We start from the raw sequence: 27864 nt of genomic DNA on the forward strand, positions 1-27864 counted from the left end.
AACTTTATTAGCTGTAGCAAGAACTATCTTTCATACATATGCGTATATTACTAGTGGCTAATATGCCTACTCAATCTCCCTAGATTTCAAATAAAAATGTATAAGAATGTTCTTGACCTAATGATATCAGGTAAGAAAATTGCACGATCAATGTCGCAACCAATGCTGAAATATTTATGAGTCATAACATGCTTCTACTACTATAAGCAAGTATATACCGAGCAGTAAGCATTCGCACGTGTGTCTATTACTAAGCAAGCTATCAATAAAAGAAAGATACTATAGCATTAGACTATACATGAGACAGATTATTCCTGAAACTACTCCAAGTATTTCTGAATAAATTCACCTAGAGCTGCATGTTATTCGAAATATTTGTGTTATATGGAGGACATTACATACTTTGCCTGCTACGCAGAACAGATCATCAACTAACAGGTATGATATCGGAGCCAAATTTGTAAATATGAATGTCAACAAAGCCGTATCTATTTATGATTCAACCTACATCTAATAAAGGTACCATTTAACCCTCCAATGAATACTCTATACTCTAAATTATTCGATGTTCAGAAAAAATGTAGGTACGGCATATTTCTATTTTTGAATATTAAAGGGACTAAAGTTTATCGACGTACAGTCTATGAATACCGTCTTAGTTAATAGATAACATTTAAAATCATATCGATGTAGAACTGAAACCAATTTCGAACTAAGAAATTGCTTCACCTAATAGTCTACATAAAATTAATTTCTGTATTGTATACTTAGCATTTAAAAATAGATCTGTTATTGTCAATTAATCTAACTATTACTATAACTATCCTAAGACAGTCATCTATAGATTTATTAAGTGGCCCATGGCAAATTTCGTTCTCTTCCATGTTTCATAATACTATCATAAGCCTCATCGCGATACAATATTCCAAATAGATGTGCCTACAGACATTAAAATTCATGGGTTAACACACCGAAAAGAACATTGGCATACGAATAAAGTATATTACATTTTATACTGTTTACTGTTACTATAAAATTGGAAATGGTATACAGTATAATCATACATATATTTAATACACGTGCCTGCACTGCGTCGTTAAATTCAACCTTTGAATATATTTTTAGTGAAGTTCCCGTTCCAGGTAAAAAGAAAAGTTGTTTTGCCTATCAAATGCACAATAGATATAGATATTTCTTGAGACTTATCGTTGCTAGTACAATGAGTATATTTTCTTACAAGTTAATGTTTTTTTCCACGATTATCAGATAACAGAAAGTAAGAATAAGCATACTGTCGTGTCCTCCAAGAATCACGAAATTTTACCTTTTTCACATTCGTAATACATGAAAGAGCAATTTTAAAGTGATCATTTTTTACATTGCGCATTCCCGATACGCTAACTCTTTGGTAGCAAATATAGCTAGAAATTAAAATAGAACATTGACGTTACAATTAAAATAGTAATCAGTTGGTGAAAGTATACTCATCAATATTCAGTATATTATTAATCCAATAAATTTTTCATACGCGTACTTATCAGTTAAATACAATCGACCGTTTTTATAACTCGGTATACTTCTTTCTTTGCTAACAAAGACACATCTCCATCCAGATTCCCAGCCTGTAGCGATAGAGTTATATCAACAAAACAAATTATAGAACAATAGCGATGGATAGCTGATTGCAATTCTTATAAAGGACCTACCTTCTATTAATTTTTCACTAGCCGGGAGTGAAAATAGCGAATAGATAAGGGATATTTGATTTTCATCAGTAGAATTATGCTCGATGTTACCCTAGAGTAAGTAAAGTAAATATGGGATGAAAAAGGTTCCATTTAACAACTGGCAGCAGCTAGGCGTGAGCACACATACCTGTTTTTTTCGCTCACGACGAGCAATTAGGGCAGCTCTATCTCTTTCCTCAATCTCAGCATTGGTGGGCAACGAATTCCATATTCGGAAAATTGTATCATATCGATGTCTCACCTAAAAAGGAAATAAAACATGCTATGTAATGATGACTATGGTCGCAGAAGTCTGATAGAAATTCATGTTGTCATTACTTTTGGAAAGTTGTGGTAGACAGGAGTTGTTATGAATAATTTCAGTCCAGCCACAACACCTATATTGTAAACCAATAGCACGATATTATTTTACAGGAAAATATGCGTACTAGACTGATCAGATAGAACACATAAATCGGACCGATGATTAAGTAGAATGTATGAGACGAAAGGAGAATAGATCCAGCAAACATTAAGCAAAGCATCTTCAATAAGTATTTTGTCCCATCCGGTTCTTTCCACAGCATGAAACTATCAGTTTTAAGATAACTGTCATCATCTAGCTCTGACAAAATTGATATGTAAGGAAATATTTACATCTGTCAAACTATCTTACTTTGTAATTTTCTCCATTATATTTGCTGCAGATCCTAAGAAATTCTACAAGAGTACATAGTCGCATTTGAGAACAACGGAGGATTTATATCTTATTTTCATTACGTATAATAAAACTTTTATCACAAAAGATAAACAAACCTGAACTTTCCTAGCGATCTGCAAAACAATCTGAAACTTATCCGAGAGCCCTCTTGTCACCGTCTTTTCCTACTCGTTTGTAAATCATAAAATACATAGATTGTCATCTTATTTGGTAGAATACCAAGACATTACAGCTAAAATCCTTTAGGTTTCGTCATACATCCGTCTTTGGACCGTTGTAAAATGGAAAGAAACGCAAACCAGTTTGAAAGTCACTTGATAAAGAAAATGTAAGCTAGCTTTAACAGTAGTATTCATAATGCTAAAGGTCAAGTCGAAGTAAAGTTTTATTGAAAAGTTAATGGACTCACGTACTTGTTGTGAAGATAATTTATTGTCAACTGCAGTATGAACAGGCCCAAAATAAATGTAAGTAATTGTCCATGCCAAATGCAATACATATAAACCTGAAAAATAGCCAATTAAATATTTAACTCAAATAAGATATTACTAGGTTAAAAATTAGAAATGTAATGATTTCTAAGTCGACGTGGCTCTAACTGTTATGCAAATTGGATACTCAATTACAAAGAACAGAACAACGATGCGCTAGTATTTTACGACATCATTTGTAGCTATTAAGCATTGACGTAGAAATATTAATAAAAGGACATTTTGATCACAATGTAGTAGCTTTCTATAAATGTTATTTAACACAAATAAATAGAATATCTATAAAGCTCATAATTAAAAATAAATATAGCTACAGTGATGTGAATTATTTATGTAAATTCAATATAATAATCCTTACTAGAAATATCAATATCGACAATGGTGGATTTCGCCATAAGACGATATCTTGAATAGAATGTATACAATTGGAAAAAGGACGATATGCTCGAGCTGAATAAGTCAACCATAAACAAGTAGTAACGTTACAAATTTAGATTTAAACCATTTATAATGCGTAAGATCACTATTTAAATGCAGCTTTTTGTTACAGTAAACTACACCGTATTCAAGGTAAATCATACGAAAGAATTCAACATTCTGCTGTTAACGAACTACTAACCGCATCGTCTCATATTTTCCTTTAACCTATATGAGCAAAAAATTGAGAAGGAGTTAACGTAATGATACAGTACACATTTTAAATTCAGTTGATATTAAACTTCTCTCAGAAAATTACCTTTTCACTGATAATTGTTGCCCATCGGGGTTGATTTCAGCTTCTTCTTCAACATCTTCCAAGAAGTCCGCAATAAAATCATAAAACTGAAAGCAACAGCAATATTTTATGCCATAAGTTATACTTTATTTCATGTATATATACATTACAACGTCTATTAATAATATTATTCGCAACTTTGGGATAAGTATTATTTGCTGGAATATTGAAACGTAATGAGACATCATTAACTCATAGTGAATACAGTAAAACCCGATTGCGACGCTATCCTGTTAATACTACTACAAAATGGAAAGAGTATAAAATTTAACTTACGAAATTTATTACTACTTCTCTTGCTTTTTCGAAAGGTGTAACCTGGCTTCCTGCTAGTTAAATACGAGAAGAGAAATAAGATGCCTTTCGTTCGCATTATTTGTTATGACTACTATATTGCGATAGAAACAAAAAGTATACAGTACAACTTACCTGGTACTTCTAACGTTGCATCGGATCTGTTAAAGCTACTACTTGGGACTGAATGAATCTCTCTTTCATAACTGGTACCGTTCATATAATAATTTTACATGAAAGTGAATATATTCATGCGAGAAGGATAGAATAAAATTGACTGTCATTAATAGAATTAAACCATAGCCTATATAATTTAAGGATGAACTAATGCATTACACTGATGTATCACTATCACATTAAAACATTTATGGAAGTTACTGTATATGCATTTGTAATTCGAATAAGACACTATCGACACTATACTATTGGTAATCATTGATTTATGACAAGTAATTATTAATTACTAATATCATGGTAATTAATTGAAATATTTATAAAATAATTAGATGCCATCCGATTAGTAAAAAGTTGATAAATTATTGCTAAATTATTTGCTTAACAGGTATGAACTATTGAAGCATGATTTCTCTCTTTTACCCTATAGGCACTATAGGCCATTCATATTATAACCTCTACCTGATAGCTTCTTTTTCATCTTTACTTTGTTTCATCAACCTTTCCAGTTCGGCATTTTTTGCCTGCAGAACTTGGAGTTGTTGATGTAGTGTTGAGGTATCGGTATTTTTAAAGCCTTCAAGTTGGCTAGCTGTAATCCATCATAAAAGTGGTCAGATTGCAATAATAATAATGTTATTTAGAAAGCTTTCATAATGCTTATTTTAAATACTACAATTTGATACAATTCAGCATGCCATACTGCTAAATATTTTATCAAGAATCTACGATTTCATCATGCACTGTGAATACTTCATTGAATAAGATATTTGTAGGCTAATATAGATAGGATATTTTTTGGGTACATTCTCATAATAGATAATAATATATTATCTATAAGGGAATCTTATAACGATATAATTATATTATATCGGGCTTATGTCAGACATTGTTCTCATATCTATAATATAATCAGCGAAAGTAAACATCATAAAGTAATATTTTTCATCAAAAACAACATAGAAGTTCACTCCATATATTATTATTGTACTACATGTAAGAAGCCCAAGTTTCCTGCATGCACTATAATACTATATAAGTATGCTATCAATATGCCGCTAGACAACCAATACGTACAAGTACAGGATGCTAAATATGTCCTATTTTCTGATTAATGTTAAAAGCAATAAGCAAGAATGGCAATGTATGATCTACATTACTCGAAAGTAAAATGGAATAATATCGCGGAGAAATATCAGGAATATACTGCAATGTTTAGATCGTCAAGTTGAATGTCAAGACAGCCTTTAGAAATTTAATAAGTAATCGATTAACTTTTAATTTTAGCGCTACTGTACAATTTATATAAGCGATCTATCGATCGCATCTACAAAAAGTATTATTATCATACCTAGCGCTTGATTTTCAATCATTGCCGAAACCAACTGCTCCTGCAGCTGCAATAATTGACTTTCGTAAATATCTTTCTCTTGATCATCCCAGATCGTTTCAGTTTTCCCTGTGGAATGGCTATCTTCCGTTACATCGGCTATTCCTGCATTTCTATTAGCAGCGTGATGATGTTGCTGCTGGTCTTGATGGTTAGAATTGATGCTTTCATTATCGCTTTGATCTTCAAACTGTTCCATTTCTTCAGTTACAAAATCTGCTTGAAAATCATCGTCGTTACGGCTGCTATTGCTAGTATTACTGTTGCGCTTGTCGTGATGACTATCGCTTTGGTTGATAGGATCAATTAAAGTTTCGTGATCGTCTCCTTTCTTCTTTCTTCTACGTATTGCTTGTTTAACACTCAACATTGGATATCGGTAGCTCTGCAAGTAGATTGATTATAATCCATTAAAAATATTAGAAAAGAATGGAAAGTTAATTAAACCGCACATAACTCTATAGTACTCCACTCTACTCTACTCCACTGTCATGATTGGTGGTCGTCTTTCTAATTAGAATTAATTTTCAGCGAATTTAAACAATAAATTACTGTAGATAGCTATGACTATGTTATCGATTACGACAGAATAGCTACTCAAGATATTACAGCTAGCAAGTAGACGAAATTAATAGCAAGAATCGATTAATTCCTGAATGAAATTCGATGACTTTGTTGTCCTTGTTGGCCAAGAGAAATTTCTCTATTCCATCATGACGTCATGATGGCTGTACCATGCAGTCTGTTTAGATTGAGTTCTCAAATAATTACACCCAAAGGATGGCAAACATGGTATGAAATTGGCTATCATCCACTTACCCTAAAGTTTTTCCAGTACTCTATAAATTGCTAAGTGCTCTGATCTGCTGTAACACTTAGAATATGGATCTGAATTATTTTTTTTCTATGCTGTCTTAGAAGAGATCGCCGCGGTAGTGCTATGGACTTGACTGTTATGGACTAATAGTAAGTACAGTAGAATCCTTTTTACCCAGTATGCGATCGAGTATAGTGGACAATACAGTAGACACTTCAAATAATGTTAGTATGAATACCAGCGACAAAAGGATAGCTTGTATGAACAGCCGATTCCGGCCTCCCCTAGACTAGGTCGTCTAGTAGACTGGCTGTATGATACAGTTATAAAGTGCTAATTTGCATACATTCGATTATACAGTGTACAGTATTGCACCTTTTTCTCCATACTAAAAATTGTCCAAATTGAAATTCCCATTTCTGACATTTTTCCAGCAGGTCGATTAAAACTGCTGCAATCGAAACTCTTCCATTACTGTCGCAGTCTTGTTCATGGACTTCTAAAATCTCAGAAGATTCTGGGATTGTTAGAGGTCTATGAGATGCTATAGAGTATGATAATGACATTGATTGATATTCCAAGCTGGTAAAATCGAAATTGACTGCATTTACTGATGGAAAGTTTATTGCATAACGATTGAATTTCGTTTTACTACGAGCTATTAAAACCAATCCAAATTTCTTACATTATCTTACAATGATTGCATTTCTCTATAGCCTGATAAAATGAACAATTTCTTCCATTACACTAAAGAAGTCCAATTGTACGATAATTCTATTTCTCTTGGGGAAAAGCGAATAAAATGGAAACTTCTTGCATTACAGTAGGAAGGTCTACTATACGATAATTGCATCTCTCTCTACGAAAAAAGCTAGTAAAAGGAAATTTTTGCAGTACTGTACAATACTGTAAAAAAGTCTATTTTCTAACGATTGCAGTTAGCTAACGTCGGAATAAATGAATAGCATGCAATCAAATTTAAAGAGAATAAATTTTAGATATTAATGGGAATAGGGATCCCGTTACAACGGTACGTATACCCTCGAGCTAGATGTTAGCACAAAATATGGAAATCATATTATTTGAAGACATAGTAACACTGACTGCTTTCGCTTAGGGTGTCAAAAAAACACAGAATAAAATTTTATTCTACACTATCGACATAATCGCTATCGTTCTACAATCTATCATGCATACGATTATATAATGTAGCTAATATTCATCTAATAAGTGAGGAAAATGATTACACAATTTGATAAAGAGATCGCTGCTAAGTCATATTCATTTAATACAATCAGTGCCATTATAAGATTACAAGAATAGAAACCAGAATCAAGTGCTGCAAATTCTAAGTCAAATTTATTGCTAAGCTATGAAATGGTTACTACCAGTACCATACGCCTATCAATGGACATCGCTATATCGCCCATAAGATTCTATAACGCTAATATAATCACTTATTTAAGTAAATCACTAAGCACAATAGCGCCAATAGACCAACAATACTACTAAATACTCGAATAGTCCAGGTCGAGTAAAATGAGTATTTAGTTCTGATGTGGCTCCCATTGATAAGTACCGGAATAGATATAGCCGCTGTCCGATGCCATCTTATCTGAGGCTTCCGGTCCACGACTAAAAAATCGTAATTAAATGTTCAAGTATTAACTTATCATCATTTATCCTTTTTATTAAAAGTACAACGCCGTTGCTATTACAACTACACAAACCTGCCATATCTATATTTATGTAACTCGGGATTTCCCTGTTCAATTTGGTGTAAGATAGGAGTAAATATTCTCCAAGCTTCAGCTAGCTCGTCGCTATATACATATAAGCAGAATTAAGAAAAATTTTAGCTCTGCTAATCTGACTATATTCTGTCGTCGTTCCTGATATTATTTGCAGTTGGACAATTTTATGAATCGATAGCCAAATAAAATAATCAATAAATAGCGTAAAAGTGTTGTTTTACCTTCTTACAAAATTTCCTTGAGTACCAGCAAAGACATCCAACAAAAGACGTTCATAAGCATCAGGCACATAGGCATCTTTGTATCTGGACTTGTACGTTAAATCAAGCTCAGATTCCATAGGCCTAAATATCATTCCTGGGCTTTTCAACATCATCTTCATGTAAATAGCCTGTAAGTAATATTAAGGTCAGGATAATTCGATGCTTTAACCTAAATCACCTTCCTTAATTGATTAACTTACTTCATTAGGTTGAACACGGATGACCAGTTCGTTACGCTGGCAGGCACCGTTAAATATATCACCAGGTACGTCACGGAATTGTATTCTTACTTCTGCTTTCCTCTCGTTCAAAGCTATAATCAAAACAGCGTAATACTGCATTATTATCCACGCTTTTATAAAGTAAGAATCTCCTTAAATTAGAAATACAACGATTATTATCAGCAGAATCTGTAATATTATTTAACTAACCTTTACCACATTTCATGATAAACGGGACGCCTATTGATTTAGAAAGAAAAGAAATTGATTAGCCTACACCCTTTTTCAATATTTCGTGCAACACATAACTAATGATTAAATATCGGTAACGCTATACGATAATGATATCATGTAAGTTACCATCCCATCTTTCATTTTTGACATAGCATATAGACATGGCATAAGTAGGTGTGTTAGAGCCTGGCGGTACTGTGGGATCATCTAAGTAGCCGTTCTTAGCATCGCCAGTTCCTTCTGGATCACCAACGTATTGGCCAAGGATAGTATTTTCTAACTTAATTGCTTGCATATTTTTTAACACCTTAACTTTTTCATCTCTTAAATCATTAGAATTTATGGAGCAAGGTTTTTCCATTGCAACTAGGCAAAGGATTTGCAATAAGTGATTCTGCATAACATCTCTAGATTGATTCATAACAAATATTAAGGATTTTACGAATTAGAAATACAACACATATTGCGTATTGTTACAATTATATGCGCAATGGCATAATTGATTTTCGACATATTAATTAATTATACGCGCATATTATTACATAGTGTAAATAGTATAATATAGAAAATCGAAGCATGAAAATTGAAATAGCACCTTATTATGCCGAATTCATCGAAATATCCGCCTCTTCCTTGTGTACCAAACGGCTCTTTAAATGTGATCATAACACTTGAAACACTATCACGATTCCAAATTGGTCCATAAATTCGGTTGCCAAATCGCAGCATCAAAATATTTTGAACCATTTCCTTCCCAAGATAATGATCAATACGATACAGTTCTTCTTCTCTAAAGAGGCCAGAAAGATGATTTGACAACTCATTCGAGGATTGGAGATCCTTTCCAAAAGGTTTTTCCACAATAATGCGATTATATCCGCTAATTGACAATAAATTAATAAAAATATTTGTATGATGGCTGGAATAAATTTTATTTTATTGTCAAATTCCTTGCGTTCAAAAACCATGCAATCGTGCAGTAATATTCTCGTTCTACTACAAGTTGAGGATATATCTCTATATTAATGTTGTCCGTACACGCACAATTTTTGCGCAAATAACGTAGAGTAATTGACTCTTTTCGAAAATGTAGTTAATGGTGAATAGAAAATACCTCCCAGACATGCAAGTATGTCTAACGTTTGATGTAACGTCTTGAAATACGGATGGAGGTAGGGCTAAGTAAAATATTCTATTTCCTTTTTTATTCGTTTCAATTTTCTTGACATGATCGTTGAGGTTACTGAAGTAGCTTCTATCGGTATAAGAGCCTGCTACATAAGAGCAGCGCTCGAAGAATTTTTCAACTCGCTCTTCCTCTCCCTTGCGGACCTGAGTATTAGTATACCTACATGAGATACTATCTAGAAATTCTTATTGTTTCATGAACTGACTTTTCACAGTTATTATTTATTTTATTGTTTATATAACTACAAATGGGCTACTTATGCTAAATCTACAGTACATACTACATAACCTAGTAAAATCTGTAATATTATAATTACATTAAGCTTTATAAGTTTACAGCTTCACAATCCTACTCGATGAACATAAAAGTATACAGTAACGTTGCTGATAATTATAATATAAAACTTTTCGTCTTAAATATCATGCTATATACTGGCAGATTATATTCTACAAGTATTCTCAGCACATGAGAGTTATGAGTAGCAATGTAATAAACTGAAGTTAAGTACAGTATAAAAATAAAACAGATACAGTATACATTTAAGACAGAACACAAGTTAGAAGACTAACCTTTAAAAATGGCTGAATGCGGGAGCGCAATTCAGTCATACTCAAATGGGACCTAGCATAACCAACAAACCAAGTATTTTCTGGTACTAAAGCATCACGGTAAAGCAACCTATGGTAGCAATTGCGATATTGAATACAGTGTATTTTAGCATCAATCGTTAGCAAAAAGTTATAACGCTACTGCACTGGCTACGCCTAATATGATATTTACACAGCAAACCGTTAAGAGCCGGTAATAGGGTGGACTACTAGACCAATTTTTGAATGGTCCGCAGTAAGAAGTATATATGTACGCGTAAATACAGTACTACTGAGTTATACAAGAATTGTATTTATCAGCTTACGTATAATAATATACTTGTAGTGTATGAGGGAAAAAGGACTGATAATTAATTATTAGTTTACTACAATTAAATTCGTAAGAGATAACGGAAAAACAAATGAAAAATTATATGTCCCAGTCAATAGGATGATCAAGCAAGTGGTATCGTAGAAGTCTTACCATAGCGTTGGATAAATTTTCTTCTTTGCAAGATCACCCTTTGATAAATCGATTATACGAGCAGCAATTATTAGAATGTAATGAGTAAGCGAGAACAATAGTTATAACTTTGTACCAAGTAAATACGCATCTGTCCTTTTGTGAATAGAGGCACGCATTTACGTTTGTATCCATATAGATATTGTGCAATCGTATATAACTGATTAGTTACTGTTTTTAGAATCTCGTGCTGGATGCACTGTTAGTAAGCTACATTACGATGTCAAAACAAATAGGCATCATGCCGAGGATCAACCTCAAACCATCAATATCTACGCTACAGGTGCTATAACTTGTAATATAACATATATATATAATACCCTTAATCTCGATCGAAATACGTAACCTTTGCAGATAAAACCGGAACATTAATTGAAATATAGATACAACATAAACAGCAAAATTTCATTCACAATTAATAAAGAAAAACTCATGATAGCATTTAAACCCATCAAAGCCGCTCATGTATGCAACTATTGTAGTGTATAATGCTAAAACTTCAGAGTTTATACAGCATTCCATTTGACTGTCGAGAATTAACAATATTGCAAATCGCGATTGCAGATTGACAGTAAATACAATACAGCGATAGCTGCGCCGCTACGAAAAGTGTGAAAGTTAATACAGCAGTTAACTGAATTTAAATAGCTGACTATGAATTTTGCTTAAAACGTTCGGTTACTTTTGAGCTCGGTACTTGACATACGAATATAAGATTTGGTAGAAATCTTCAGAGTTCAAGTCTCCTAATATGAGAGATGACTATCTGCATGCATTCGCTATACGGATCATATCGATATATTCGATCGCTGAGTATGACTTGCTACAGAACTACCTATACAGAACTAAAGGAAAAGCTTCCATTTTAGCTGCAATTATGAAGGCAACTGTCAGCTACATCAACATCGTATCTTTTCTACGTCCATTACGCCACGAGTACATCTGCGCTACTGTACTGTACGTACAGCAAGACTTTTTGAGCACAATAAAAATGATTGAAGTCTATGGAGAACTTATAATTTGTTTTCCATATACTTTACTGCTGCATCAAAATAAATTAGGAATTAGGCATACTCGACCGAGCTTCGATCGCTATATACCTGTCTTTACTTATAATCATTATTAACAATTCAATTAATTAATTAATTATGCACTAACAGGGCTGGATGCCAATACTGCGACGTGATGCATGGCGTAGTCGAAGAGTAAAATAATTCAGTACAACGATAAATGGTATAAGCATCATGTGCAATAGTGCCTACACAGATTTTGAATTCTTATGCAAGCACAATATCAGCTAGCTATCGCTACCTACCGATGCTCCTAAAACCAAAACGCAATAACATTGATCTTCACTCTGTTTCTTTAGCACAGTAGGATCTTCTAAAGGTATCGGAGAATCTGCCTTGCTCATGGTGATGCGATCGAACGTTAATCTACAGCAATTTCAATTTTACAGAAGTTATCAGTGCAACAATTATCTTATTTTATTCATTACAGTAAATGTAGCAAATCGATCAAAGAATATTTCCTACTTCGTCAATGGAATGACACAGCACTTTGCAAGCAGCTTGTTGTTGATTGTGTTGTCGTTTGGAGAAAATTGATTAATTAAAGCGATGGTGCAAGTGAAAATTGCCTATCACTCAGTATGGCTGTACACGGTACAGTCTTGCTCGGCAGGGCTGATTCTGACTGTACAGTATATTGTCTTGCCAATAGTGTAAACAATAAGAGCGAGTGAGAAGTTCGAAAAAAACTTTTTTTCATTCTTTGTACAAACTCTACTGTTGCAGTACTGTACTTTACACTGTCCAGTATCAGTCTCGTTTTTTGGAGCAGATTGGTAGTGAATTCTTCAAAGTCCGGTGATGTTTACCCTAGTGGAGGTGAGGACAGAGGTTATTCGATGCAAGGTTGCTCCTATGTAAATAACTAAGTGATCTTTTAGTAGGGATCAGCTGAAATCAAGCTGATGGCCGGTTATGTGTACAGTACAGTATTTACGTCTCGTAAGAGCTTGTACTGTACACTGTACACTATGTACTGTACTGTACAGTATGTCCATGATAATGGTACTAACTAGTAACTACTAACTGTAAGTAAAGTTTATTATTTTCAGATGGGTGTCCAGCCATCCGTTTTTCATCGTTGGAGGCAAGCCACTTTGATGAAGGTAATAATAGTACTGTAATTTAGCTTACGTTCAAAGCTGATATATAATCGTACATCCCGTGCTTCAGTTTTGAACTGTACACTAAATTACTATTACCTCCATCATGGTGACTTGTCAGCTACATTACTGTACCAGTGTACCTCTGTACGGAAAACGGATGACAGGACACACATCTGAAAATGATGAGTACAGTACAGTACAGTCACGAACCACTAAATGCTGTACACCCCCGTTAGAAGGATATCTCCGATGATACACTGTACTTCTCGGAAAGTATTTTGTACGTAGTCTATGGTGCTGTAGTAAATGCGTGCACTAATGAATCTACTGTTACACGAACTTAATTACTGTAGTGTACAGTACAGTACTGTAAGTGTGAACGGCGCATGTACTGTACAGTGTACGCTGTACAGTATGTAAGCCGCCGCTTTTCAATACAATAATGTCATAACTTATAAGAATAGGAGCTAATACTGTACATGCGCAGCTCACACTTATAACGCAATGTACTGTAGTTAGTTTTACTATAACTTCAACTACTGTACTGTACTGTTTCAATTTCTTTTCTCCAAGCTAATTGAGAGTAGTACGAACCTTCAATACGGTTGTTAGTACGGTATTGACTCTGCAGTACTGTACTGTACACAACACGTGGTACAGTACTGTGTACAGTAGAGACCCTTATTTTAGAATCCTATTGTTGATTGTTGAATGGCTTTTCGTCTCAATTAACTAATAAGTGACAGCTCTTCGTCCGTTTCAGATTTCAATAGTTGTGTTCAGTTCTGCTACAGTACATTATGTACTGTACTGTGCCACGTGTTTGTACTGCACTGTACAGTACAGTACAGTACAGTACAGCCAATCGTACTGTAGCTTCAGAACTTCTGAAGCACTGTACACTGTACACTACTCTAACAATAGAGTACCAGCGACTTCCATAACTTTCCCTTCCTAAAGTCTGAAGAGTGAGAGACCTTAACACTTGGGTCAGTAGAGTGAGGCTGTATAGTAAGCTCCATCCCTAATGAATGCCAGCAGAGGAAGCGTGCAAACTAACCAAGAACATTTATTAATTAACGTTCTACTCTACCATCATTGATTGTATTGGCCGGCTTCTCTAAATTATAAGAAGTTAGTTGGATTAGTTGGACGGTTGCTGTACTGATCTACGTAGTTATCGATTCTTCTAAATACCAACCGAATAATGCGGATATCGAGTTGTAAATACGTCTGTTAACTTCTACAGTAGATAGTAGGTAGATACCGTGTCCGGAGAAGAGTTTACTTCTTCATTGAGCTTGGAATGTAATCTAGTCATATTGTTTTAATAAGTGATACGAATCTAGAAATTAACATACTTGTACAATAATAGACTGCGCTGAATAGGGGTTAACTAAGCTATGCTTCGTGAACTGAAATGGAAACTGCTTCGCTTTATCAGGTTGAACGCTTCAAATGCAAAATTTGGATTATTCATTGTCCTACTGGTCTTGACGACTTTGTTATACGCCTATCTCAACGCTTCTGATAGTGTTATCATTGCTTTTAATAATGGCCACCTTAACAACGTTGATAAGCTCGAGATGGACGTTAAAATATACGATCATGATGGTCCACATCAGTTCAAAGGAAAAAAGATCGTCCACTTGGATTTAAAGGGCGCTCCCCCCAAGCTAAGTTACTATAAACCTTTCTTTTCAATAATGGCCTCACTAGGCGTTGACGGTATCCTAATGGAATACGAGGATATGTTCCCTTATTCCGGTAGCATGGAGGTCATTAGGCGTGAAGAAGCTTATACTAATGAAGAAATAGAAACTATTAAACGTTGGGCAGAGGAAAAGAATTTAGAACTTATTCCTCTTGTTCAAACATTTGGCCATTTAGAATTTGTATTAAAACATGACAAATTTAGTTCCTTGAGTGAAATTCCAAAACCTCGTCGTGCAATTTGTCCATCGAACCATCAATCCCTTGTAATGCTCAAGGAGCTTATTGATCAGGTCATGACGTCACATCCACACACCAAATACTTTCATGTTGGAGGTGACGAGGTATACGAACTTGCTAAATGCGCAAAGTGTAAGGAACACAATTTATCTAGGAAAGAGATTTATGTCCGCCATGTCATAGCTGTTTACAAATATATAAAATCAAAGTGGCCAAATGTAAATGTGCTATTTTGGGAAGATATGATTAGAACGTGGACAATACCGGAAATGGAAAAATTGAAAGGACTTGTACCAATGGTTTGGGCATATCGTCGCAACCTGGATGATGCTTTTCCTGATAATATGTGGGAAAACTACGAGAAAGTGTTTCAAACTGTTTGGATTGCAAGTGCCTTTAAGGGAGCATTGGCACCTGACAATGACCTTGTTCCAATTGATTATCATACTTCTAACCATTTATCTTGGATGAAAATTATTAAATTCTATCAAAAGATCAAGTTTGAAGGTATAGCAGTTACTGGGTGGTCTCGTTTCGATCATTACCAACCATTATGTGAGTTGCTTCCAGCCGGAATCCCATCGCTAGCATTATGCATTGGCATCTTAAATTTCGGAAACCTTAACAATCAACTAGTTCGGAAGGTATCGAATGCTTTTCGATGTCAGAAAAATATCTCTTTAAGTTTTAGCTTTCAGGACTATATCCAGGAGAAGTGTCACTTTCCTGGAAGTAAAACATTTGCAATTATCAGTAAATGGAAGGTCATTTATAGTGATCTCATGGTACTTCGAAGATTTTTTAACGATCCGATGGGCTACCATGTTTACAAAGACAAAGCAATCCTGGCTGAACCTAAGAAGAGTATTCGAGAATTAGATCAGCGAATAAATGCTTTTATACCAGAAGCAACTTTGGCTTTAAATGAGATATATTATCCAAATACGGTGAATGAATGGGTAGCATCGAAGAAAAAAGCAGCTAAAGACCTCTTAATTTCTCTACAGCAATATTCATCAAATTGACCCTCAACTGTGGTATATTGACGGGAAACGCACATTTATTTATTTATCTTTAGTTATCTTGCTGGATATCATATCACGTGCTATACATTATACGTTGTCAATAAATAAATGTAAGTATTGCACCGACAAAATTGTTACGTTATAAGACTGGTATCAGCACCTGTGTTACTTTAAGATCTACATTGCAATGATACCTATTGAAGGTTCAAGATTCTCTCATAGTGGTGTAATTTTGTCAAGTTAGTTAAATAGTGGGATAATTTTATGTTCTGGCATTTCTTATATTATTTAGTACTTAATTTAAAAAAAATCTCCAGATACGACTACTAAAGTACAATCTACTTTAGAATTTTTAGCCCTTTGGTTTACACTAGTAATTTTATTTTATATTTGATTACATCATGACCATATACAATACTTATAGTATGTTAGTATAGCAAGAGAAGTAGAATTAGGTAGTTAATCATTGTTATCTTTGAAAAAATCATCATCAACGTAATGATATCCATATGTAAAGGGAAAGGGAAGTATGCCCTTGTGCATGCTCTTATATATGTATTTTCAACGAATTATTAAAATAATATAATTGAAGAAATAGCATCAACGAAAAATAATAGAATACGGTTCGATGCGATAGCAATTGCAATGTCGGGTCTTACAAGTTTACTTTCGATCCTAATTATCTGCCTGTTGAAATGTACTCCGGAATCTGTAAAGGCATATCACTGTAAAATAACTACTCATATACTTATTTATGCTGTACTTATATCACTGAGATGACTGATATGATATCTCCCTCTACTTTATTATAGATTCGTACTTTTACAGCATTCTTTTGGAATTTGTAGCATTTTTTTATAGACTAACTTTAGATAGGAAATCGTCATTTAGCTAACACAACATAATTAATGTTGTACGTCTGTAAGGATTCCTATTAATACGCAGTAACTATGGGACTAGTTTGGTTAAGATTGTATAGTGTTATGTGACTGCTCGTCGTTACTACAATGAGCTATACACTTTGTTTTTTATTATTATGATTCCACCATGAAGAGAAGTTTACAAAGGACAATGTTAAGTAAGTGTGGGTTGTTGAATAAAACTTTGAACTATTTTACACTAGTACAGTACATATTAGAGTGATTTATATGTGTGTGTTATTTTGATTGGTCGTTGCGCATTTTATCTGATTCCTTGTGTACCATGTCTATTGACAGTATGTGTTCAATTGACCCTATATCTGTCTACCTGTAGTAATTTTAAATCCTCTAGTATTCTATCAAGGTCCATGATAAGAATTACAATATAATTCTTGTATACTATAAATTATTATCAATTAATTAAATTGAATTAAAATGTAATCAATTATACCCTTGATTTGACGAAATAAATTGATTGATATTATATTGTGAACTAGAATGTAGCGGTTTATTAACTCAATTATGTTGATTGACCAGCGGTGATTGATTGTAAATAATATACGGGGTATGCTAACATAAGTATAATATTAATGGTTCATAAGAAAACGCAGTGCGGTAGATGCACGGTTGAACTTTATTGCTCGAGCCAGGCAGACACCGATAACTAGGCTGGCGTTTTACATACGAACACATAGAGATACTTTTGAAGGATAGTTTTACTTATGCGCACCAGGAGTTTCTGACGAGACTATCAAAGGCTGGTGCCTGAAGACCACTTTTTAGTTAGTTAGTCGGTTAGTTGGTCCACTAATTTGTCAATTGCTATTGAATTGTCAATACAATAATCTTGGTTGTCTAGATTTCTTGAGTAATTAACAGTAGTCAAATCTCTGACTACCTCGTCTACACTATCAGTAACGCTATAATTATATTCTAGTATTCGGTCGTTGGAACTGAATTATTTGGTGATATAGCGAATCTCGCCTCTTCAAGTCAGTAGGAGGCGTTCTTCGTAAGCACTGGCGTGTGTAGACTACTTTGTCACTAGTGGTGTGTGACAGTTAAACATAAGCATTAAGAGCGTAAGATATCAGAACTAGTTTTAACCTATTCTTGTCTTACCAAGATAAGCCATGATAACTTTACGTTGGTCTAATACCAACGCTAACCAATAATAAGTAAAAATGAAACTTTAACGCCGGCATCATGATAAAATAATTGTACGGTGATTGAGCCAGGATAGTGACTCAAACTTGAAAAAATTGATCATTGTGAACCAATATTGGATGCTTCTAGTCAGCACCCTCAGCTAGTTTATTGCTAGTTATACAGTATCTCAATTTTTCATTGGCCTCAGTATTAATGTGAAGTCATTAACGCAGCAACGTCAATTTCAAAAGTTGAAACCAGTGATGCCATAATACTGTACTGAATAGAAAGGGTAATACGACGTGACCGGTTAGACTAACCGTACTGTATTTGAGGTTGAAAGATCATCTTTCAATTTTTGAAAGAAATGCAAATTTAAATTAGGCTCAAATTCCACAAAGACAGATCAGTACAATCTTGAACAATTGGCTTTTGATATTTTTATTACTTACTTTTTATTGCAGTATTGAGTAATCTTCTTTAAAGTTACTAATACAAACTATCGGTCACAAGTGGATACAGTGCTGTACTGGTCTGGTACCGGTAGCAAGTCTTATTGTACCGTACAATGTAGTCTGTCTGTACGTACTGTAGTCTTCGTGTTTTGCACTCAAAGTTTACCATTTCTTGACTTGCGCAGCTGTATTCTGGAAAAATTTTACGTTTAGGACGCAGCACCAGTTCCATCGGACTTGTGTACAGTGTACAGTGTACAGTACTGGATGAAGAGTGCTGACAGATAGTACTGTACAGTACAAGGTGTAGCACAGTTACCCTGGTACACTGGGATTGGCCTCGCACTCAACTGGACGAACAACCGGAAAGCAGACAGACAGTACGTTCCCCAGGAAAGAGGACTACTAAAAGTTGCAACGTCCAGTCCAATATACTGTAAAAGTGTAAATGCTGCGAGAGAAAAAATTCAATTTCCTCTCATCCTTGAAGTTCCATGGTCTACGGCATTGGATGTGCTGACAAGTAATTTGTAAAGTTCTAAATTATAATTGACGATACTACAAGAGATTGATACCAGTACAAGGTTCGAAATTATTATTTTAATACCAGATAGACTGCCGAAATAGCCCTCGGACGCTGCTGTGAAAGTGCCAAGTGGATTCCTCTCACGCCGCCGCGCCAGGTGATTATTAATTGTAGAGTACTTGGAAGTACCTACACCACATACTGTAGCAATAAATGCTTTGTACAGTCTTAGTCAGTGTCGACGTTGTTACCAGAGGACAGTGTTTTCAAGTAGGCATCGACGGTAGTTTGAAGACAGTATAGTGGAAAACGGCTGGTGGTGGATGACTACAACAGTGGACTGTATGATACGATAGCGTTCACGTGATACTGTACGTATCAACATTTGGAAGAAAGCATTGAGGAGGTGGTTTATGGAAAATCCGTGAGCCAACTGGGAATTACAACATTTAGTTTTGTCGTCTATGCAGTTGGTGGTAGTTTATGTATTAACTTATTCAAATTGTAAAACTAAAATAGATCCCTAGATACAATGATTCGTTCTGTAAGATATCGTTTAAGGGCGCTAAATATTAAGGCCATTGCTTTATTGGTTGCTATCCTTTTTGGGTTAATTCTTTTCGCGACTCAGCCTCCCTTGAGGAGGAACAAAGTCAACCACAGCATTAATGCCAACAAAATAAATGCACGTATTCAATCTAAAACCAATAAGCCTGAGGCTTATGTTAAACCATCTACAAAAGGCAATTCCAATATAGTAAAACTGAAACATCCTTCAAAAGAAACTGCAGATCAACAGCAGCAACAGGCGCAACAACAACAACAACCAGCACCTGCTGATAATAATGCAGCGGCTAATGCACCGCCTAGTGAACGCAAATTTCCTGGACATAGAGTCATCCATTTAGATTTAAAAGGAGCTCCTCCTAAGATGACCTATTATAAAAAGCTCTTTCCTTTCTTGCGTTCGCTTGGTGCTACAGGAGTACTCATTGAGTATGAAGATATGTTTCCGTATAAGGATAATTTAAAAGTTTTAGCTCGTACTGACGCTTACACGGAAAGCGAAGTCAATGCAATTGTCCAACTTGCTGAAGAATTTAAACTTCTTGTAATTCCTTTAATCCAAACTTTTGGCCATCTAGAATTTATGTTAAAGCATCAACAATTTAAACATTTACGTGCTCTCAGTACTTCCAAGAAGGCGCTATGCCCTTGCCAAAATTCTTCCTTACCAATATTGCTGGATATGGCAAAACAGGTCATTGCCTTGCATCCCAATACCAAATATTTGCACATTGGTGGTGACGAAATCTACGACTTAATGAAATGTACCAAGTGTAAAGCATTAGCTTATAAAAAACATGACATGTATTTATTACATATGGTGCCGCTACTTACAGAAATTAAATCATCTTGGCCTGAGTTAACTGTTCTGATGTGGGATGATATGTTGCGCTCATGGTCTGTAGATCAAATGTTGACGCTACAAAATTTAGCAACCCCCATGGTTTGGGCTTATGAAGAAAACTTGTCTAAATACTTTCCTCAGACGATGTGGAAAAACTACAAGCAGGTATTTGGATCAGTGTGGATAGCGAGTGCTTTCAAAGGCGCATTGAGAAAAGATACGGATATCGTTCCACTCAATAAGCATATTGAAAATCAGTTACAGTGGTTAAAAATTATATCCAACTTAGATGGTATGGAAATTCCTGGCATTGCTATAACTGGTTGGTCAAGATTCGATCATTTTTCTCCACTATGTGAATTACTACCAGCAGGTCTTCCATCATTAGCCTTGTGCTTGACAGCTTTGGATCGAGGTAGTGTAAATCCTGAGGTCATACATACTGTATCTGTAGATGCTTTGGGTTGTGCTGGTAAAATTTATGATGACAGCTCTGGTACTTATCAAGTCCAAAAATGTGGATTTCCTGGCAGTGATGTATTCCTCATTGTTAGTCGCTTAGATTTATTACGTAACGAAGCCAAGGGTTTGCACACTCAAATCAAAATATTGGCACAAAAAGGTAGTAAAAAGGAACAAGTTAGTAAAGCAAGAGATATGCACACACGAGTCATGCAATTAAAGGCAGATGCCGAATCATCATTCGATGAAGTTTATAGTAAGTCGGTCACTAGTGCGTGGATCGATGAAAAAGTAGGTCCGGTTATAAAAATGGCTGAACAGATAGTTAAAATTGCAAGCAATTAATTGTCATTATTGCCTCTAATTAAGTGAATAACATTATAAAAAATATATAGTTTGATATAACCAATTATTAATCCTGTCAGAGTTAGACTTGTATTTTGCCAAAGAAGCCGATGCATTATCGTAATCCTGCTTGTTCATGGTAGTTTCTATACCTTATGACATATTCATATTCGGTATACAATATTACTACAACCAATTTTCATTCGTTGAAAGTATAATACTGTACTGTAATGTTTCGTGTAGATATAACAGTTTACTATTTCCGCTATCAATGAAATTTTTCTATCTGTGCACAACTTGTTAAAAGGAATACATTAATAAGGTTCACGCGGTACATGATCGCTGTAAGTATTCATTATATCAGATAATGAATTACAATATAATTATTCGCCAACCAAAATCGATGGATACTTGTGTTTTAAAAGTGATCTATGACACACTTGATAATATTGACTAGTTCTACATTAAGTGTAGCTTTTTGATTAACTGTTGTTAACGATTTAGAGATCTGATTCAATAAAATCGACTTTTATAAGTAGTTAGTGATGTGAAGTTTGGTACACATATATATATATATATACATATTCAGCTATGCTAAACATAACAATTGCGTTGAACTTCTTACTAATGTGTCTATTTCTGTTAATAATCCGTTGCAATGCTATCATGCATTGCAACAATTATATAGTATCTATGGTGGCACTTTGGGAATCATCTATACAGTATATAGCGCATAGATATATTTTGTGAATATTATTGTTTAATTTATGTCATTAATAGCGTATGGTTGTAACTTATGATACTGAACTGCTGAACACAATTAGATACCTTACAATCTATTCAAAATGATACGATAACGTGATTGACCGATAATACTCATGCTTATCAGCACCAGATGAAATACGTATCGTATGCTTTTCATGTTTTAATTCTGACTTTACTACTTATGACCAGACCTATCTATGGAAGAAGTAAATCATTTTGCAGAAATGCACAATTTTGCATCTCAAATCTTAAGATCTTTGCATAAGTCCTGTTTTTTATCAAACGTGTCGTGTATATGCGAATCATTAAAATTGCGTACTATATGATAATAAAGGATTGATATATCAAATAATAATGTTGTTTACTGACAAAGGATCTAAGATAACAACAGGCAATCGTAAGCCAGTTATGATGCCAATTCGTGTCTATATGTAACATTTCTGCAAGGCTATATCACGTAAATGAATTAATCAAAATATCAATCCGTTAAAGTAGCTTGTAGGATGCTAAATACTCCCATGTCTTACTGTACTGTACATATTTGCAATTGAAATACGAGTATACGTTCGTCTAGTACTGTATATTTAAGAAACGGCGAAAGAGAAACTTTAGAGGAGACTACAATTAAGAGAATTTAAATAATTTAACGTTATAGTAAATCATCACATGAGCACAAAACGGATTTGTCTGCAACTGTAAAATCTTTTTATTTCGAATTGTTACATTAACGATGCTGAATTAGCCTTCGTATTATGAAGCAAATCGTTCTAGTAGACGTTATTTATAATTACGTAACGGTAAAGATCATGATAATGACACATACGTATTACGCTGAAACACACATTTATATAAATCTGCTTACACTAATTGTTACATTTTATTAATCATATAAATGTGTCTAATCTGCAATGAATTAGTTTGCTGCTTTCCCAAGGTATGCTATCCTTGACTTTATTTCAAGCGTCATTCTTACTAGAAATAGTGAAGAGTACCCTTTCGATACTACCATTTGTTGATGAATTTCATCTTATTTTAACAGCAGTATTCCATTAAGCATAGCTTATTTTTGATTAAAGCTTCGCTAGTATTAAAACTGCATGGGTATGAAAACAGTTAATAAATTATCATCGAATACACATAGCAACTAAGAGCAATTGATTTAATAAAACAGCATGACAATACGGAAGTATACATATAGTATAATTATAAAGTAAAATTAACGAGTGATTCTTCAAGTATTGCTATGTTCAATTCATCATCCGCTTTTAATAGATTAATAAAGTATGCACATTCCAACTCTTATATTAGATCCTCTCTGATAACCAGATTGCAATCCTACAACCACCTTGTATAACTTGTTTGAGACCATCGTATAATGGCGCTTCCGTTGCATTATGTTCCATACCTGTATCCAGATGCTCTAATTCTTCGTCGCGAAAACGCTTTATAACGCTTAGAAGTTCCTTATGTTCATCACTATTACTAATGCTGTCGTCAGCATTACCATGTGCCACAAGTTGGCGAAGTTGATTGTTATAGTGGTCCCCTATCACTTCTTCGACAGCCACCGTACAAGCCATTGCAGCCTCTTTGCCAAGCATAGCTGTACCAGCTCCTAATCACAGCAAACAAATTGTAGAAATTTTATAGGTATTGTCGGAAATGTTAATGAGAGTAAAATAATTCGGATATGAGAATTACCGAAATTTTGTCAACGTTGACGATTTCAAGGCAAAGCAACGCACTAATACTGTACAATTCTAACTTTACTACTCATACACTAATCGTGAGAGATTTTGTTCTACCACTACATACAGTATGATGTAGTAGCTTGATCAATCATGCGTCAAAATAGTGTGTGGTAAACGTTGCGCTTAACTAACCTAGAACATAGCCAGCTACTGTCCAAAGTGGTAGCAAGGCTGTAGGACGTGCACGGTGATCTGGAATTAATTTCTCAAATGTTTGTAGATGCTCCTGTAACAGTACAATACAAATAAATATAGCATTCGTTGTAGTTATGGAGGTACGTAGGCTTCTCCTACAATCTATGCAAAAGTAACCATTGCTGCCCATTCTTAGATAGTAAATTGAGACTATTGTACAATGTATAGTAGCATACAGTACAGTATATCGATTCAATCCACAGACAATTGCTGAAATCGCTTTTACGTGTATTTAGCAGCTTCACTCTGACACACATATACTTAATAAATAGTTTCTATCTACATCTATCAGCCATAACATACACTACAATTTTTAATCTACATATACGCGTATAGACGCTTTAATTTCTCGTTGATCCTAACCATCGATACATACCTTTTCTTGTTCCCACATTTTCTTGATGACAGGTCCAACAGGAGTTTTGCCTAGCACAGCTAGTTGGCCAGCGTAGATTCTATCAGCACCTAATTCACCAGCATGATCAACCCGTAATACCCTATCAATTAGCTTATTATAATCGCTTTTCTTCCCTAATAATCGCGTCGTGACACGAAACGCCATGTTGCAGCATTGGGTCTTCTGCAACAATCAACAAACATACTAATAATGAATCATTAACTGTAAGTAAAAGTATACCAATGGTCGTTAATCCGCACCACAACGTATAGAGTTTCACACGCATGCTACATACCTTACGAATACAATGTCACCGATTTCCTGATGTTTCTCGGATGTTTCTGGTCTTAACTAGCCTACCAAGAGCAAAATCGGTTGTCCAACATGAAGGCTGCAAAGCAATTGATTTGAAATTTAGTATCGCTAAGCTACAACGACAACATTGCATGCAACATGTACCTTCAAGTCTAACCGTAGTGCTGTCCACAACTCTAGCCGATGACGATATTGCAGTACCAAACACGACTCTAAAAGTGATACTGGTACATTACACTGCAGCCAAAAAGAAAGAAATATACAGTATTCCCCTGTTACCTATGTACAGTACCATAACTGCAACAATCCTACAGTCTAAAGCGTATTTTTGTCTAGCTGATTCTCTATATTGTGCTGTACTGTACAGTACATACTGTACAGTATAGCACTTACAGTACTGTAGTCCTAGTACTGTAGTCATTTGAGCTTTTTATAGGCTAATTTTAGGGCGATGTGTGTACCGTCGTCTGTCCGCTCGTCTATAAAAGAAAGAAGCGACTGTTGATGTCCACAATCATCTCGGAATTCAATTTTTGCCTAAACTATATCATATTGCGAAATATATCATATTGACTGATATAGTTTAGAATCTTTACCTATCATTGAAGTTATTATTACTCCATAATCATAGAGCTAAACACATCTTGTCTATACAGAGTCATTCAGTTTCTACGATCTACAGCAATTTTAATTGAGGCTCTCTCTATTCCCGGAGCCTGATAGAGGAAGATTACCTCGCGCATCCGTTTTTATTCTTATGATAATAATAAAAAACTGCCGTTTTATGAATTTCTTACTTAATCACTGAGCTTAATCCTGGTATAGAAGACAGCATAACATTATAAGAGTAGGACTTCATGCAAATCCGAACACTGTTAATATATTATATCGACAGGAGCACATAGTTACAATGCTGCGATATTGTATGTAAAGAGCTTTAGTTAAAAAATAAATAAACCCCCAAAAATGGTGCCCATTTTATACGAGATCGTAGCTACTAGCTAAGGCTCTGCTCGTTCTACTTCGTATACGTATTTTACTGAGTACTTGATATGAATTTAATAGACTGCATACATAACTGCTAGAGTTGTATCACGAGTGTAAAATCCACCATAATACTGTAGTTGAAAGATACCTCAGGAAAGCCTCTATAGACGAAACAGTGGTTTATGGGAATAAATAGAATAGGCACATCGGAACTTTATTATATTAGGCTGACTATCAATTGCTGCCCATATTCACTATATCTGTATACTGAAAATAACACAGTCTAAAATTAGTTCTCAGGCTTATCGATAATAAATGAATGTAAAGTTATAGGTAAGACTCATGCAGTTAAAACATTAATATCACGACGTACTTCATAGAATAGGAGTATAAACAAATAATAAGACATCAAAGCAATCCAAACAACTATACAATTATCTCCCCTGAGCTTCTGTATTTATTTATTTTTTCTAGTAAATTGTTAGGTGACTTTTAACGGTAAAATTTTAGATATCAAGCAATCCAAACAAATGCATAATTATCTTCCCTGAACTCCAAGATTTGTTTACTTTCTTTTCCCATTAAACTACTGTATTAAAAGACTTAAACGGTTAAATTTCAAACCACATATCGTACAAATATTTCGATTGTCAATTGAACTCAACATGGAAATTGCCATAATACAATACCACCAGCGTTAATGTAATCTACCTCTTCTTTGCATAAACTAACCGGGTATTAATACTGTATGGGTGTAGTATCTATCTAAAGGTTTGCTACACGAGCTCCTATAATATAATCAATTTAGTAGGGCTGAACAATAGAACCTTCTTCCTAGTTTTTATCTTTTCCGTTGTATATCTATGAATTGAGACTATGCACTTTCTATTTTACTTAAAAATATAAGTTGATGATAAAAGTATAGCTTAAATCTGATAATTATGTAGTAATAAATGATGGCTTCACACTAGTCATGTTATTAGTATATTTTTTTTAAAATGGCCATTTTATATTTAATTAATAATATTAATATAGAGTTAGAGCTAGGACATTCCGATAAGTTAAAATTATTATGAATAATTTCAAAAATCCTATAAAATATTGTCAATATTTTGTTTACTGTAATGTTAACTAGCCGCTGCCGATTGAAAGGAGTTGTTAATAACCTTGCTTTTTCAGTAGGTAACGCTAATCGATAACATCCTGTCAATTACCGGTGTGCCATATACAGGTAATCACTGAAGTAAGACAATTAGCCGATAAAAAATGTGTCTTAAAAGCCAATATTTTTAGAACATTTCTTGAAGGAAGCTTTATAATTAATCAATACTATTGCGTGTATATTGTTTTCTAATAAATGAATGACACTCATTGGTATGCTTGAAAGTAGTAGAGAACGTTTAGGCTATGATACGATGTCGACCGCATCTTAAATATTTTACATAACAAATTCATAATTTTCCATTAACCAAACATAGAATAACATAGCTAGAAACGTAACTAAAATCTTAGAATCATTTATTTAAACTTTATATTATCTACTTGCTTCGAAGAAGCACAATGGCGTATGGTACATACTATGATAGTATAGCGGTACATACGTATGTAACAGTAGTATATATGCTACGGTCAATCTATATATATATATAACTAATTTCAACATGATTGCGATGACAGTCTATGTTTAAATAATTGATAAATGCTTCTACAAAAGCATAATACCTTTCTATAACACTAGTGCCAGCTGTATTACTGTAGAACGTGATCAAATTAACGCCCGAAAACGATAGGCTTACAATATAGCTTGAACAATCTCAGACTATGCTTAGTACACATACAAAGAAAGCAATTACGCATTTTCACTTCTTTAGT

At 34.4% G+C, this 27864-nt stretch overlaps 4 protein-coding genes across 4 annotated transcripts; 2 read left to right on the forward strand and 2 right to left on the reverse strand.

Annotated features, from left to right (window-relative positions):
- Positions 1 to 7936: 7936 nt before the first annotated feature.
- On the reverse strand, positions 7937 to 11165 carry TRIADDRAFT_24087 (uncharacterized protein; the record flags this gene model as incomplete). Its single annotated transcript, XM_002111857.1, has 10 exons — positions 7937 to 8024; positions 8120 to 8212; positions 8365 to 8534; positions 8607 to 8719; positions 8838 to 8867; positions 8988 to 9268; positions 9457 to 9741; positions 9976 to 10193; positions 10620 to 10728; positions 11122 to 11165. Coding segments are annotated over 10 exons (1431 nt in total), but the record flags the coding sequence as incomplete, so codon positions are not given.
- Positions 11166 to 14922: 3757 nt separating this feature from the next.
- TRIADDRAFT_23741 (uncharacterized protein) lies at positions 14923 to 16314 on the forward strand (the record flags this gene model as incomplete). The annotated part of the gene is made up of 1 exon (XM_002111363.1): positions 14923 to 16314. The coding sequence occupies one exon, from the start codon at positions 14923 to 14925 to the stop codon at positions 16312 to 16314; it is 1392 nt and encodes a 463-aa protein (XP_002111399.1).
- Positions 16315 to 20235: 3921 nt separating this feature from the next.
- Positions 20236 to 21354, forward strand: TRIADDRAFT_2382 (uncharacterized protein; the record flags this gene model as incomplete). Its single annotated transcript, XM_002111364.1, has 1 exon — positions 20236 to 21354. A coding segment is annotated over one exon (1119 nt), but the record flags the coding sequence as incomplete, so codon positions are not given.
- Positions 21355 to 23651: 2297 nt separating this feature from the next.
- TRIADDRAFT_24662 (uncharacterized protein) lies at positions 23652 to 24855 on the reverse strand (the record flags this gene model as incomplete). The annotated part of the gene is made up of 3 exons (XM_002111858.1): positions 23652 to 23962; positions 24231 to 24324; positions 24670 to 24855. 3 exons carry the CDS (start codon positions 24853 to 24855, stop codon positions 23652 to 23654), a joined length of 591 nt encoding a protein of 196 aa, XP_002111894.1.
- Between the last annotated feature and the right edge of the window lie 3009 nt (positions 24856 to 27864).

Source organism: Trichoplax adhaerens, genomic scaffold (assembly GCF_000150275.1).
Source record: "Trichoplax adhaerens TRIADscaffold_4 genomic scaffold, whole genome shotgun sequence".
In the NCBI taxonomy this organism is placed as follows: Eukaryota; Metazoa; Placozoa; class Uniplacotomia; order Trichoplacea; family Trichoplacidae; genus Trichoplax; species Trichoplax adhaerens.